General features: G+C 61.0%; 1 protein-coding gene across 2 annotated transcripts; it reads left to right on the forward strand.

Annotated features, from left to right (window-relative positions):
- The first annotated feature begins 2,241 nt into the window (after window positions 1-2,241).
- Window positions 2,242-13,541, forward strand: MBD3 (methyl-CpG binding domain protein 3). Of its 2 annotated transcripts, none has more exons than XM_060007382.1 (6): window positions 2,242-2,542; window positions 8,204-8,363; window positions 8,919-9,056; window positions 9,921-10,011; window positions 10,470-10,647; window positions 11,784-13,541. In XM_060007382.1, exons 1-6 carry the CDS (start codon window positions 2,433-2,435, stop codon window positions 11,974-11,976), a joined length of 870 nt encoding a protein of 289 aa, XP_059863365.1. In that variant the 5' UTR covers window positions 2,242-2,432; the 3' UTR covers window positions 11,977-13,541. The 2 variants fall into 2 exon arrangements, with proteins under 2 accessions (XP_059863365.1, XP_059863366.1); XM_060007383.1 differs by having other exon boundaries at window positions 2,245-2,446.
- The last annotated feature ends 2,612 nt before the right edge of the window (window positions 13,542-16,153 follow it).

The following is a 16,153-nucleotide window of genomic DNA, read 5'->3' on the forward strand; positions in this document are numbered from 1 at the left end:
GGAGAAATCAGAGCCTTTGTTCGCTGCTACTGGGAATGGGAAATGGGGCAGCTACAGTGGACAACAGTCTGGCAGTTCCTCAAAAAATTAAACACAGGGCAACAGGCATATGAAAAGATGCTCAGCATCACTAATCACCAGAAAAATGCCAATCAGAATCACAATAAGGTATCACCTCACACCTGTCAGAATGACTATTATCTAAAAGTCTACAAATAAAAAATGTTGGTGAGAATGTTGTGGAGAAAAGGGAACCCTCCTACACTGTTGGCGGGACTGTAAATTGGTGCAGCCACTATGGAGAACGATAAGGACGTTTCTGCAAAAACTAAAAATAGAAGTACCCTATGACCCAGCAATTCCACTCCTGGGTATATATCCAAAAGAAGCAAAAACACTAATTCAAAAAGGTACATGCACCCCAGTGTTCAGAGCAGCACTATTTACAATAGCAAAGACACGGAAGCAACCTAAGTGTCCAGTAACAGATGAATGGATAAAGATGTGGTACATATATATAATAGAATATTACCTATAAAAAAGGAAATTTTTCCATTTGCATCAACATGGAGGGATTTGGAAGGTATTACACTAAGTGAAATAAGTCAGACAAAGATAAATACTGTATGATCCTGGTCATCTATGGAATCTAAAAAATACAGCAACAAAAAAGCAGCAGACTCACAGATATAGAGAACAAACTAGTGGTTACCAGTGGAGGGGGAGAGGGGCAAGATAGGGGTTGGGGGTGGGAGGTACAAACTGTTGGGTGTAAGATTGGCTCAGGGATGTACTGTAGGACATGAGCAATATTGCCAATATTTGGTAATAACTGTAAATGGAAAGCACACTTTGAAAACTGTATAAAAGTTACAAAAAATATATTAATGTTTTGCCCTTCTCAAAAAATTAAAATGTAGGATCGCCAGTGATTCCAGCTCTGGGTGTGCACCCAAGAGAAGTAAAAGCAGGGCTGGAGTGGTGCTGGGGTCTCCTGTCACAGGAAGGCTGACAACTTTTTCCTTTAAGAGTCTTCACGTGCTTTCACTGATTACAATGCACGTGTCTATCTTTGCAACTTTGATTTTTAAATTAAAACGAAATCGCACACACTGGGAGAAAACACAACAGCGACCAGTACTGCTCTCTGTGGAAGGCCAGGTCCTGGAGCACTGGGTTTGGGCCTGACCTGCACACAGGCATACAGTGCCCCGAACCAGCTTTGTAATGGGGTGACCGCTCGCCGATCAGGGTGCCTCCCGGCCACTATGCCCTTTGTCTGTGGGAGAGCAGCCCAGCTACCCCTTGGGGAACGCAGGAGGGAAAGGGACGTTAAGGAATTGAGAAGTTACACTTACCCGGGGACTTAATATAAATAAACAAGTGACACCTGCGGGCCATGGTCTTCGGCGTCCCGCCCAAGCCCCGCCTCCAACTAGAGCAGGGACCTGGGGGGCCCCAAGGCTGCGAAGACACCTGCAGGGAGCTCCAGGTGCGCGGCCCAGGCCTGCTGCCCTCGGGGGAGCCCAGGGCCTTCCCACCCGCAGCCTCCCCCTCCCCCAGGGACCCGACGCCAGGACAGGCCCGTCGGGAGGCCCAGCCCGCACCTGGCACTGCCCACAGCTAAGGCCACTCACTCAGCAGTCTTTTCTTAAGTACTTGACCTGGGCCGGCCAGGCTCTGCCCTGGGGGAGCAGGGCAGGCAGGAGAGGGCCTGGGGGAGGGAGAGGGGACACAAGGTGGGGCGGGAGATTCCCAAGTAAGGCCCTGGAGCCCCAGGAGACAGAAAGCGGCTGGACTAAGGAGGAGGCAGGAAAAGGGGGCCGATTCTGAGATGTCATTAAAGCGTCGGGTGGGCCTTGGGGTGTGGAGGTGGGTGGTCACCGACAATGACCCTAAACGCGAATGCCAGTGACGAGACCAGGGAAGCGGCGGGATGGCGGTCCGGCACTGAACGGGCATCCCGGGACACAGGCCTCGGAGGAGACGCGGGAGAGACCAAGGCGGACAGCGCAGCGGCAAGCAGGGGCCACCAGCCACTTGCGGGCGGGCCAGGGCGCAGGCGCGGAGCGGACGAGCCGCGCGCCGCCGCAGGCCCCACCTTCAGGCCGCGCGCTGATTGGCGCCGCCGCCGAGGGGCGGGGCCGGAGGCCACGGGCGGGGCGGGACCTGTGCGGCGCCTGCGCAGCACGGGGCCCCCGCGCGCGGGCGGGTGGGCGGAGCGGGCCCCCCGAGCGGGGGCTGGCGAGCGCGGGGAGGGGGCCGAAAGGGCGGCAAAGCCGGCGCGCGCCCGGCTTGGGGAGGAGGGCGGAGGCCCACGGGCCGGAACAGCCGCGGCAAGTGGCGGCGGCAGCGGTGGAGGCAGCTGAGGCGGCGGCGACGAGCGGGGGTCCGGGCGGCAGCGGCGGCGGCGGGTCGAGGAGCCGGGCGCGATGGAGCGGAAGAGGTGGGAGTGCCCGGCGCTCCCGCAGGGCTGGGAGAGGGAAGAAGTGCCCAGAAGGTCGGGGCTGTCGGCCGGCCACAGGGATGTCTTTTACTATAGGTGAATGAACGTGCCGGCCGGGCAGGGCCCCAACGGGCGTCTCCCAGCGGCCTCTGCGGCGGCCTGGGCGCCCCGACCCGGGCCGCGGCCTGGGCCCCGCGCGTGCGTTGTGCGTGCATGCGTGCGTACGTGCCGGCGCGCGGCGGGCGCTTGGCCCAGTGCGCGTGCGTGCCCGGCGGGCCCGAGCCCAGTGCGCGTGCGTGCCCGGCGAAGCCTTCGCTCAGTGTGCTTGCGCTCCCCCCGCTGCCGCATGGTCCTGGGACCGGCCCCGGGTTGGCGGCGGCCTTTGTTCGGCGGCCGCGGCGAAGCGGCCGGTTGGGCAAGGGGCACCCCGGCACGGGCCAGATGCCGCTGGGAGGCGGGGGTGGGGGCTGGGCTGTCCCTTTGGTTCTCGTGGGGCGCTCCTGGGGCCGCGCGCAGTCTGGGTCGGGTGGGGATCCCGGGTTTCAGGGAGCAGGGTTCCCTCTGGGGGACCAGGGAGGGCTGCCTAGAGATGCAGGTTTCTGGGCCCTTCACAGGGTGGCCTGGTCCTGGAGCTGCGTGTCTTTTAAGAGCCGCCCCTCCCCCATCCTTGGGCACCGTGGGTAGTGGCCTCTCCAGTCGCCAGGCCGGGGACGCGGCCTTTGTGAGCTTCCCTCACCCAAACTGGAGGGAGGGCTGCCCTTGGCCCGAGAAAGGTGGCAGGGACCCCCCCACCCCCAGTGAAACAGAATCAGTAGGCGGCTGGAAGCCCAGCCTCAGACCGTCAACCACCTGCTGTTTGCCTTTTCCTTCCTTTTTTTTTTTTTTTCCTCTTGATTGGTGGAAGATGCTTTTGTTTCTGAGCCAGGCTTGATGGCTCCCTCCCCTTTGCTTTAGGACCCTGACAAAAGAAAAGCAGGCGGGACACCTGCCACGTGTTGAATGCCTGCCAGGTGTTGGGGGGTGTGCAGCAGGTCCTGGGCCTTTGCTGTCCTCGCTTTGGGAGGAGTGAAGGAAGTGAGCAGGGTAAGGATGGCAGCTCATCCAGGACAAGCTCAGGTTCTAGTGTCCAAAGAGTGCTGGTGGCCCTCCAGTGTGTACTGTAATTGGCTGCCCCTCTCGTAATGTCAAGCATGAAATAGTGGGGTTACGATCATCTTTTAGGGAAACGTGTGTATTCCCCCTCACTGCGGCTGTCTGTGACGTCACTCCCTCGCTGGCTGTTTAGAGAAGCTTCCTTCTGGGTGCGTGAAGAGGCCTCTCACCACCGCCCCTCATTTAATTCTGAGCGCACTTGTGTTCTCACTTCTTCCTTTTAGGTCTGAAGAATGAGGCAGGTCTCTGTTCCTCTAGTCCTTTGTTAATTTAACAGATGCCTCTGCAGCACATGCTGGGTGTCCTGGCCATTCAGCTGGGAGTGAGACCTGGGCCCTCCCCTCGTGGGTGACAGCTGGTGCCCCAGCCATCACCCCATTGCTTTCATAGTTAACAGGTGATGACATATGCAGAGAGATGTGGGGGTCTGTGAGGGGCAGATTGATGGGAGTGCCTGGTCGAGCTGGGTGCGAGTCAGTGAGGGCTTGTCTGGGGAGGCAGCACAGAGGTGAGCCCTGGCAGTGGGGCCAGGAGGAGGGTCCAGGCAGCGCCAGCAGCCTGTGAGGAGGCTCAGGAGCTGAACCGGGGCCAGCGTGGCTAGAGGGCCGCAGCCTGTCATCGCCTCACCTCTTGTCCCCACCTGCCTGGGAACCTCTCCGGGCTTCCATCAAGTGGGACCCTGCTCCAAGGCCCCGCCCCCAAGCATAGGGGTCTGGTGGTAGGGAACAGCTCCAAACTGGGGCTGGACAGATGGAATTTCAGTTTTCCCACGGCTCCAATGAGAGGTGAGGGCCTGAGACAGGATGCAGGGTGCGGGGTCCAGTGCCACTCCCAGGTCTCTGGTGTGGATGACCTACCCTGTCCCAGCAGGTCGGAGGTCTGGGGGGGATGTGATATCTTTTCTGGAATGTGGGCCCTTGGCCTTCTCACCACCTGATGCCGAGCCAGGTGTCTAGGCAGGGAGCACAGATGGATTTCCCTGGTTCTCTCTCTCTTTTTTTTTTTTTTTTAATATTTATTTATTTGGCTGCGCCAGGTCTTAGTTGCGGCACATGGAATCTTCGTTGCTGCTTGCGCGATCTGTAGTTGTGGCATGTGGGATCTTTTACTTGAGGGATAAGTATCTAGTTCCCTGAGCAGGGTTTGAACCTGGACCCCCTACATTGGGAGCGCGGAGTTTTTTTTTTTTTTTCCCCCGGTGCGCGGGCCTCTCACTGTTGTGGCCTCTCCCGTTGCGGAGCACAGGCTCCGGACGCACAGGCTCAGCGGCCATGGCTCACGGGCCTAGCCGCTCTGCGGCATGTGGGATCTTCCCGGACCGGGGCACGAACCTGCGTCCCCTGCATCGTCAGGCGGACTCTCAACCACTGCGCCACCAGGGAAGCCCGGAGCGCGGAGTCTTAACCGCTGGACCACTAGGGAAGTCCCTTCCTGGTTCCTTAATGCAGAGGGAAAGCAGATCTCCGGTGCTGTTGAGTCGGACAGACCTGTCCTTGGATCTTAGCCCTGCCCCTAGGGATGTGGAAACTTGGTTTGCTAGTCCAGAGAGTGGGAGAGAGCCAGTGTGTTCTTTGCAGGAGAGGTGGAGCGACCTCACAGACAGTTCTGTAGGACTCACCCACACACCCCTCCAGCTTGGTGACCTGGCCCTCAGGACTGGGAGATGGCGGTGGAGCATCTGGTTACAGCCGAGCATTTTCTTTGGAAAAATCATCTCCCTGCCTGACATTTACAATCCAGGCAAGAAGTTGAGGACTTGGAAGTTAGCGTCATTCTTTGGGGTGTGTGGAATAGAGAGGACTTTCCAGAGCTTTTTTTTTTTTTTTGGCTGCACCATTGCAGCATGCAGGATCCTAGTTCCCTGACAAGGGATAGAACTCACGCCTCCTGCCTTGGGAGCGTGGAGGCTTAAACCACTGGACCACCAGGGAAGTCCCAGAGCTCTTTTTTTTTTTTTTTTAAATAAATAAATTTATTTATTTATTTATTTTTGGCTGCATTGGGTCTTCGTTGCTGCACGCGGGGTTTCTTTAGTTGCGTCGAGCGGGGCTACTCTTCGTTGCTGTGTGTGGGCTTCTCATTGCATTGGCTTCTCGTTGTGGAGCATGGGCTGTAGGTGTGTGGGCTTCAGTAGTTGTGGCACGCGGGCCCAGTAGTTGTGGCTCGTGGGCTCTGCAGCGCAGGCTCTGTAGTTGTGGCGCATGGGCTTAGTTGCTCCGTGGCATGTGGGATCTTCCCGGACCAGGGCTCGAGCCCGTGTCCCCTGCATTGGCAGGCAGACTCTTAATCACTGCGCCACCAGGGAAGACCCCAGAGGTCATTTTAAAGGTGCAAATACTCAGGAAAGCAGGAAGTGCTCGGCAGGTTGACCCCCCTTCCTTGGGCAGCGGGCTCAGCTTGGCCAGAACCAGCTTCATCTTGCTGTTTGGGCCTCACTGGGCATCTCGGGTTACAAGCCTCCTTATAGGCCTGGGGTCAACACTCACTCATCACGGCTCGTACAGCCCTGCATCCGGCCCAGGCCCTGGGCTCCGCGCTTGGTGCTGGCTCCATCCCCATGACGGCCCCAATGCTTCAGGGTCCGCCGAGGGCCACCAGGCTTCTGGCTACCTGTCTACTCCACCGGGTAGGCCTGTTTCCCTAGAAAGACAGCAGTGCTCATTTTTGTTCTACACCTGTGGTTTTACTGCAGAAGTTTTTTTCTTTTATTGGATAAAACAGCTCATTTTTCTGTCCCAATACAGATCTGCAAAACCTGTTTTGAAAATTGAGATATAGTTCACATTCCATACGATTCAGTCTTTAAAAGTGTCCAGTTCAGCAGTTTTCATGCACCCATCACCACTCTCTAGTTCCGGAACGTTCTCATCACCCCAAAATGAGCCCTGTGTCCATTAGCTCCCCAGCTCCTCGTAGCCCCCATCCACTCTCTGTCTTGCGTTCACTTTTGTGACAGCTTCATTGAGGTAGGAGTCACATGCCATACTGTTCACCCGTGTAAAGCGTACAATTCACAGGTAGCAGCACCCACCACCACGATCAAAGTTAGAGCCTTTTCCTCCCCCCAGAAGAGCCCTAGACCTTTAACTATCTCTGCCCTTAGCCCTGCTCCCCAGCCCCTAGTCTACGGTTCTGCGTTTCTGTTTCCCTGTCCTCATGCATTTTTTAAAGCAGAACAGCAGCAGGTGGGGTGACTGGAGGCCAAGAAGTGCTGGCGAGTGCTTGTCAGGGTCCTGGCCCTCTTTGTGGCCATAGTTGGAGCCAGAGTCGGGACTCAGGGTCCTTTCCGCTGCTCCAGGCACGTGGACCCTGTTCACGTCAGCCAGCACAGAGCATAACGGAAAAATGGATCTTCCAGAAGAGTCCACGGGGGTCTCAGAAGCCAAGGTGGTGGGGCTGGCCCTGACCCAGGTGAGGCCCTGGTGGGGCTGGAAGGGGTTCCACTCTTCACACTTTTGCCACTTGTCCGCAGTGCCCAGGGACACCTGGAGGGGGCGGGCGTGTGCTGGCTTGAATTCAGGCTCAGCCTAGAGGCTCTCAGGGGAGATCAGCAAAGTGCAGGCCCTCGTTAGCCTCAGATGGAGAGTGACAGGGACGTCCTAGACGGGTGCCAGGCCTGCTGGAGGATCATGTGTGCCGCTCACTGGTTTCTAGTACATTCAGGGCTGTGCAACCATCACCACTAATTCCAGAACATTCCATAACCCCAAAGAGAAGCCCCAGTCCCTGACAGCCAGGAACCCACTCTCTGTCTCTGGATTTGCCTGTTCTGGACGTTTCCCATCAGTGGAATCACACACTGTGTGTCCTTCTGTGTCTGGCTTCTCTCACTGAGCATCATGTTCTCAAGGTCTGTCCACGTTGTAGCGAGTGTCAGGGCTTCTCTCCTTTTTGTGGCTGAGTGATGCTCCCATGTGTGGAGGGACATCTGGGCTGTTTTCACTCTGCCCAGTGAGTCATGCTGCTGTGAGTAATTAAGTGTAAGTTATTATGTCGACATGTGTTTTGATTTCTCTTGGATACTTAGGGGTGGAATTGCTGTTTAACCATTAGAGGAGCTACCAGACTGTTTCCCAAAGTGGCTGCAGGAGTCCCCGTGCCCAGGGACATGTCATTATTAGTGCTCACTGGGTCCCGTTCTGGTCACCTGTAGCATGAGCTCTGAGTCTGCACTGCAGCTAGAGGTTGGCGTTAGCTTTTCCTAGAAAGGCGAGTCCGCTGAGCTGGTCCGTGGGGTGAGCAGGATGGCAGAGCTTCACAGCCAGGTTTCAGGCTTTCCCAGCAGGTCTCGCCTGGGCAGCTCTTTGGTGCCCAAAGAGCCCCAAAACTGAGGTTTTACAGCCCAGCCCCCCCAGGACAGGTCCATAATGCTGTAATGGACCTGCTATCCTTGGGTCTTTTCTCGAGAACATGGCCAGATTCTGCTTCTGGAATGTTCCAGAAACTCCAGCCAGGCTCCCAGGGCTGGGCCCCATCCTTCCGAAGGTCGGGGCGTCCATCCCTGCTCTCGGCCTCAGCATCTGCTGCGCTGGGGAGAGGGTGGACCGGCTTGGCCTGGCGCCCCCCTCCCGGCTCCCCCCTCCGCTGACCGCGCTGTGTCTGCAGCCCGAGCGGGAAGAAGTTCCGGAGCAAGCCCCAGCTGGCGCGCTACCTGGGCGGCTCCATGGACCTGAGCACCTTCGACTTCCGCACGGGCAAGATGCTGATGGGCAAGATGAACAAGAGCCGGCAGCGGGTGCGCTATGACTCCCCGAGCCAGGTCAAGGTGAGCCCACGCTGACCGCTGCTGGGTAGGGCTCACCCACCGTCCTGGAGTTAGAGGCCTAGCTACTCACTGTGGGGAGCTCAGCAGCTGTGGAAAAGCAGAAAGAAGACAGGAAACCGCCCATCATCTGTCCCCAGGAGAGGCTCGGGCACGGGGCCTGGGAGGCGGCTCAACTCTGGTCCACACTTGGGCGCCTGGTGACCAGTGTGTCTGTGGGTCTTTGATGGACGCATGTTCGGGGGACTTTGTTCCCTGCCCCGACTGCAGAACAGAGGTGGCCAGGGCGCCCCCAGTCCCGTTCTCTGCGGAGAACGAGGCGCGGGAGGTGAGAAGGGCGGGGTGGGGGGATGAGAGAGAGCAGGTGTGTGTACGGAGTCCCCGCTGCGGCCGCACCGAGGGCAGCGAAGCGGCTGGGCCTGGGCTTGGCGTTGCCTCTGGATCCGTGGGTGCCACGGGGTGTGTTGGTGACTGGGGCCTGTTCCCCGAAGCCCCTTGTGGGGCACGGCTTTCTCGCTGACGGGGAAAGCCCGCTGAGGACCCTGCCCGACCCTGCAGGGCAAGCCCGACCTGAACACGGCCCTCCCGGTCAGGCAGACGGCGTCCATCTTCAAGCAGCCAGTGACCAAGATCACCAACCACCCCAGCAACAAGGTGAAGAGCGACCCCCAGAAGGCCGTGGAGCAGCCCCGGCAGGTGAGCTCCAGCACTTGGTCCACTCTTTAGAGCTGAGTCCGCGGGCCCGGGGCCCCAGTGCCGCGGTCAGGAGCCATCACCCCGGGGCACGGCCCTGCGGGCACCAGCACCCGACACGCGTATGCGGGGCCTCCTCGGGCCGGCTGCTGTCTTGAACAGATTGAAAAGATCCAGCAAATGCAGTTTTGTGATCTGTTTTCCAAAAACTGAGCCTTAGCTGCGTTTTCACACATCTTTACAAACGCCCGGTAGATAGCGGGGTGTGGAGGTGCTAGGCCAGAGCAGGGGGCCATGGCCGTCAGAGGGGGAGACGCTCAGGGACCCTGCAGGGCATGGGCCCCGCCATGGGCAGCCACCCTGGGTGCTGTTCCATTTGGGTTGGAGCCCTCTAGGTAAGAGGTCAGAAACCTGTGGGGCTGCCTGTCGCCCCCCTCCCCAGAGTCTGGAGGTGCAGTTGAGGGTGTGAGCTTGTTGCCCGTCCGGGGGCTCCTGGGTCCCCTGTCTGCACCAGGCGGTGCCCACGGACAGCGCTTGTTTGGGCTGTGACAGGGGTCGGCCGGGGCTGTTGCCCTGGGCCCATGGCTCAGCCCGGGGTGGAGGTTGGACCTCCCAACCCCCAACTCCAGGGTGAAGGGGAGCCACAGACTGTCCGATGGCGCATCTGACGTCCTGGGTCTTCGTCCTGCCGGAAGCAGGGCTTGGGGTTTCTCTGCCCTGTGAGGACCCCGGGGCGCGAGCAGCCCCAGCAAGTGTGGGGGTCAGAGGTCACACTGAGACCCCCATCCTGGCCGCCTAGGGTCACCTGCTGTGGGAGCAGGTGGCCTGGCCGTCCTGTCGGCCTGACGTCTGTCTGTGTGGCGGCAGCTCTTCTGGGAGAAGAAGCTGAGCGGCCTGAATGCCTTTGACATCGCGGAGGAGCTCGTGAAGACCATGGACCTCCCCAAGGGCTTGCAAGGTGACCCCCTGCAGGGGGCAAGGGGGAGATGGAGGAGGGATGAGGCCCGTGCTCCCCCAACCTGGGGCCAGCCGGGCTGCACCTGACGCTGGGGCCGCGTCTGGTCACGGGGTCCTGAAAACACTCGGGGGTCTGGTTTCCCTGCCGCGCCATAAAAGCATCCCTGCTGTCCCTGAGAGGGTAGTCGTCTCCCTGTATGTCGTGGAGTGACCGCCCCCTTCCAGCGTCCGGGTGTGACATGGAAATGGCCAGGGAGGGCTCGATTCAGACAGGAAGACGCCTGGGGGACAGGGCTCCTGGCCCTGCGACGGCTCCCCTGAGTGGGACTGCCCGTGGGCTGTGAGGCCCTGGCACACGCAGGACCGGGCAGGGCCTGCTGTAAAGGGAGGTTCAGAATGAAATCGGGGCTGAGGGGGCAAGGCTGGTGCCCGCAGCGACCACCCTCCCTTGCCCGGCAGGCGTGGGTCCCGGCTGCACGGATGAGACGCTGCTCTCGGCCATTGCCAGCGCCCTGCACACCAGCACCATGCCCATCACCGGGCAGCTCTCAGCCGCCGTGGAGAAGAACCCCGGGGTGTGGCTCAACACAGCCCAGCCGCTCTGCAAGGCCTTCATGGTGACCGATGAGGACATCAGGTAGCGTCCCACCCCCCCCCACGCCAGTATCCAGGTGTGATGTGGAAGTGGCTGGGGGAGGGCTCGGTTCAGACAGGCGGGCGCCTGGGGGGTGGGGCAGCCTGCAGGGGCGGGAGAGGACAGGGCTCTTGGCCCTGCGATGGCTCCCCTGAGCAGGACTGCACGTGGGCTGTGAGGCCCTGGGTCAGGGGGCGCTGGCACATGCAGGACCGGGCAGGGTGGGCTGAGGGGAAGCAGAGCGCGTCCCGGGCCCTGGATGCTGGGCCTGTGCTTGGCCAGGACCCTGTGGGTGGTGTCCAGGTGCGGGTAGAGCTATCTGGGAGGGCCTCCTGGAAGGTGGTTGGAAGTGGCTCCTGGGCAGGAAACATCTAGAGGTGCTGAGAGGGTAGAACATGCGTGGTGTTCAGCTTTGAAACATCAGTGCACAGCTGAGGTTGGGAGAAGGCGGGGGGGCTGGAAGGCAGAGCAGCTGCACCTGGAGTGCTGTGGGGGGCAGTCTTGGCACTGCAGGTAAAAGCCAGGTGGGTGCGAGAGGGCAGCCCTGTGCCCCGAGAGAGGCGAGGACACGGCGGTGAGACCACACACATGTGTACACACACACACACAGAGGCACACACGTGTGTACATACACTGCACGTATGCACAAACCCGCGCACACGTGCATGTACACATACATGCACACATACACGTGTGCATGTTCACATACGTGTATGCACAGGGCTTATCCCTAGGGAAAGGGCAGGAAAAGAGCACGACTGTCTGAAAAGTCCAAGCAGATCTTTAAAGCACAACTTGCAGAAATAGAAAGTCAGTGAGGTGGGAACCGTAGGTGTCAGGTCCAGCAGTGGCAGTGGCTGTGGTCCTGCTGGGAGGAGGGACTCGTGGCCGGTGGAGGGGAGCGACAGGCACAGAGTCAGGTCCTCGTGCTGAGGGGGGCACCTTAGAGGCGGCAGGGAGGGGACAGGGGTCCTTGGCCCGGGCCGGCAGCTGCCCTCTCAGCGGCGCTGATTTGGGGAGGGCCTGGGGGCTGTGCTGGGGGCGGGAGCGGGGGCGTCTGTCTGGACGGGGCGCTTGCAGCGCCCCCGTCTCCCCAGAGATGGACGTGCCCTGGCCAGCAGGTCTTCCTGTGTCCGCAGGAGGCAGGAGGAACTGGTGCAGCAGGTCCGCAAGCGGCTGGAGGAGGCGCTGATGGCCGACATGCTGGCTCACGTGGAGGAGCTGGCCCGGGACGGCGAGGCGCCGCTGGGCAGGGCGGGCGCTGACGGGGATGAGGACGACGGGGACCAGGAGGAGGGGCCCGACCAGGACCAGGAGATGGAGCACGTGTAGAGCAGGCACTGGCCGGGTCCCAGCTCCAGCTCGCGCGGGCAGCGACCACGGGTGAGGGGTGGTCCGGGTCCCTGGGGCCTGCCTTGTGCCAGTGGCAGCAGTGCTGGGCCGGGCGCCTCCCGAGAGCACCTGTCTTCAAGGAGGACGGCCTGCCAGGCACGGATGGTGCCCTCTCTGTCCCTGCACGGGCCCCACCCGCCTGCCCTCCCGCACGGGGCCACCTGCAGACTCGGCCCTCACCCTGCCCAGGCGTGTCCCCTCCCCTGGGCCACGGGGACATGGCTGAAGCACGGCCTCTCGCCTGATGGACCCCCCATGTCTGCCCCTCCTCGGGGTCATGGCTCCACACTGAACTCGGGCCAGCCTGGTGCCCGTGGCTGCTGCCCTGGACCTCTCGCACAGGACAGCTGCCACTGGGCCGCCTGCGAGGCTCCCTGCGGGGCTGGAGAAACATTTGTGGAACTGTCTCCCCTCCCGACCTGCACACATGAGGGACGGTATCCCGGACCGCCCATCAGCCCTTCCAGAAGGGGATGCAGGATGGCTCCCCGGGGCCCACCCGGCGGGCACAGCGCTCCCAAGAGCAAATGGCACAACCCGGACATTTTCCTTCAGTAAAACTCATGGTAGAGGTGAGGCCGATGTCCACGTAGCTGCTTAACCTTCTGTCTGTTGCACACGGATGGGAACTCAGGCCTCAGCGCCTGAAGACCTCACTGTCTGCAGCCCCGGCCCAGCCTGATGGTCAGCGCCGCGGACAGAGAACTAACTGCTCACGGCCGGACTCGGGCCAGGCTCCAGGCCAGCGCCGCCATCAGCTGACCTCCAGGCCTCGGTCTCACCTCATAGAACAGGGACGGTGGCGCTGATCTGGCAGGTGTGGGGCCTCCCACCACCTGGGGCTTCTGCATCCCCATCCCAGGCGCGTTTCCTGGCCAGTCCTGGGCAGCGGCCTCTGTGGAGCATGGGGTTTGGAGGCGGTCAGAGTCATGCTGTCCCCCCCTGCAGCAAGTGCCCCTGGCCAGGGGAGCTTCTGCTACCCTGAGTGGACCCCGGGCCAGCCCCCTTCCCTCAGCCCCAGGAATGCCCTTGGGGTGACCCCCAGCCCCTCCATCGCCTGGAGACACGAACCCCGGGCCGGTGCAGCCCCAGGGCCCGCCAGTCCTGTCCCAGCCCTGCCACACGCGTGGCCGTTACTGTCGGGGGGGGGGGCGGGGGAGCCTGGGTCGCTGCCTCATCGGGCCAGACACCGTGGGCTGCCGTGGCCTGCCCGGCGGGGTGACAGTGGCAGTGGGAGCCCCTCGGGGCTGGGACTCGCTGCCCACTCCCTCCAAGGACTCTGACCCAGGAGGTTGGGCTGACTGCATCCTTCCTAGTCCAGTCAAAGCACAAAGCCCTGAGGACTGCGGCCGCTGCACTGCGGAGGCCGCAGTGACGCTGCCGGGGGCCAGGCCATCACGGGCCCCAGAAAGGCCCCTCCACAGAGGCTGCGGCCCCGAGGGAGGCTCCTGTGGGTGGTGTTGAATAAAGCGTGTCGGGCCAGCGTGGTCTGGGGCCTTGGTTTATCAGAATCCCAGGTTTCGTGTCGCGGCGCTGGGAGCCTGCCTGTGCTGAAGTTCATCATCCTGCCCTGGGTTGGGGGATGGGAGGGGATGGCAGACCCCTGGCCTCTCCCAGGCAGGGTGGGCTTCCCATGGCCCCAAGTGGGGCCTCCTGACACTTGGGCCCTGGCAGTGTTGGCGTGAGAGCTGGGTGTGGAGGCTTCCTGAAAGCCAGCACACTTGGGTACCTTCAGCGCAGTCCCCGCAGCTCCCTTGGAGGCCCCTGCCGACTCTGCGGGTGGGGGCGGGACTGATGCCAGGTGCGCCCACGTCCTTCCTGGGAGAGATGAGGACCTGTCAGTGGGGTCCACGCCGGGAGCTCAGCAGGGGCTCCTCGCGGCCCGGCGCAGGGGCAAGGGAGAGGGTGTGGCTGAGCTGACCCTGTAGGCCCGGGCCAGTGGTGACAGGTGGCTGGGGAGGGCGGTGCTAGGACATCGGCCACACCGGTCCCCTTTTCAGCTGCCCCGCCACCCCTGGTCGGGTGGTCATTGCTGGCTTTTCTTCCGACCCAAAGCCAGGGCACGGGAGCTGGGAGAACCCTGGCCCCTCACCTGCCCAGGCACCCCAGACTGTTTTTCGCAGGCAGCAGAGGGTCTGCCTTGCCCAGGGGGAGCAGGGTCCCTCCCCAGCTGCCTGGACCCTCTCCTCACCCCTACCGTGTGGGTCTCACAGGTGTGGGCAGGGCGGGTCCTTCCGGAGGCTCCAGGGGAGCATTGGTTCCCGCCTTCAGCTTCTGGAGGCGCCGCATCCCTGGCTCGGGGCCCCTCCTGCATCCTCACAGCCAGCAGCGCAGCATCTCCCGTCTCTCTCTGCCTCTGACCCTCCCGCCTCCCTCTTATAAGGACCCTGTGATGACACTGGGCCCCTCGGGGAATCCAGGGTCATCCCTGTCTCAGGGGCCTTAACCCCACCTGCAAAGTCTCCTCTGCCCCGTGAGGTGACACTTCCACAGGTCCCAGGGTGACTTTGGGGTACATTAGCCTGAAGACAAGTTTTCCTGTCTTGCCGAGGCCGCCCCTGGCCACATGGCCTCAGCTTCCACCATCTCTTCTTTCATCCCCAGCTCATTCCAGCCGCTTGGGCTTTGTCCCCACTGTCCCCTCAAGGGGAATGAACAGCTGCTACAGAAGCCCTAGGACTGGCCAAGCTCGGGATGCATCGGGTTTGCAGAGCAAGGGAGCTAGAGGTGACCGGAGGCAACGATGCCTGGTGACAAGTTGGGAGTTTCCCAGTCAGAGAAGAGGCAGCAAGACCGGGCTGTAGCAGAGGGGCCAGCTCGGATTTCTGGAACAGTCCACCGGGACCCCCCACCAGCCACATGTGGCTGGGAAGTTCAAACTGGTGACAACAAATTACATGTTGCGCTCCTCAGCTGTCCTGGCCACATGGGGCTGGGGGCCATGACTGCACAGAGCAACAGGTAACATCTCCATCCACACCATCTAGAACACGGGTTCTGAGCCTTGGCGGGGGCGGGGTGGGTGACACCTGTAAGATCAGGTAAGTCTTGTCAAAAACTGACCACACAGGGCTTCCCTGGTGGCGCAGTGGTTAAGAATCTGCCTGCCGTTGCAGGGGACACGGGTGCTGTCAGGCCCACGACTTATTGTTGAAACCATTTGGGAAAAGAAATTGTTTCTCCCGGGACTTGGAACTGGGAGAGTACGAGCCGCTGGGCAAACGGATCTGCTCAGAAGAGTGAGGCTGCTCAGCACAGAGGAACCCAAGCCGCAAGGGGGGGCCTCCCCAGGACCCCATCCCCGCCCACACTTTGCACTTTGAGCCAGTGGATTCCCTCTTCTGCTTAAGTCAGTTTGAGCAGACATTTGTCACCTGCAGCCCAGAGTCTGTCCTTGACCACGTCCCTGCTGACCCCACCTGAGATGCGCCACAGCCGAGGCCTGACTTGGTGGAAAACACTGCCCCCTGGGAGCCTCCAAGGACCGTCCTGGGGCTCCACCTGCTCGGATGGGGGGGTGTTGGTCCTGCTCACGAAGGCATCATGGCCACCCTTCCCGGGGCTGAGCTGCACTCCAGGTTGCGGGGAGGGGGGAGCTGGCAAGGAATGGGATGTCACTGCTGCCTGGGGCTGGCCCAGGGCCCACATGACAGGGCACCTCCTTAAGGGATGGGGCAGCCAGGGTCAGAACAGGAGAGTGCCGTGTTCTGGTCGGGGGCAGCACCCCAGTCGCTCCAGGCTCTGTCCAGGAAGCTACCACAGGTACCAGGACATTCCAGGAATTTCACTTCTAGGTCCTCACACCCAGATCGCCTGCCCACTGGGGCTCTCAGCTGGCCTGCTCACCTCCAACCTCCAACCTCAGGTGAACCCGATGGCCTGTGTGCTGTCTACACTGCAGCAGCCAGGCCAGCCATCCATCCAGTCATCCGTCCACCCATCCAACTTACGATAAGGACACGACTGAACAAAGCAGAGAAAGGCCTCTGCCCTAGTGGAGCTGCCACTCCAGTGGGAGAGAGACAAGAACTACGATTTTAAAAATAAGTAGAACATGAAACACCTGCTGGTGGTAAGTGCTTGGGAGAAAAATAAAACCAGGAAGGGCGATCAGGAA

The sequence above is a fragment of the Delphinus delphis genome, chromosome 3 (genome assembly GCF_949987515.2).
Source record: "Delphinus delphis chromosome 3, mDelDel1.2, whole genome shotgun sequence".
Lineage (NCBI taxonomy): Eukaryota > Metazoa > Chordata > Mammalia > Artiodactyla > Delphinidae > Delphinus > Delphinus delphis.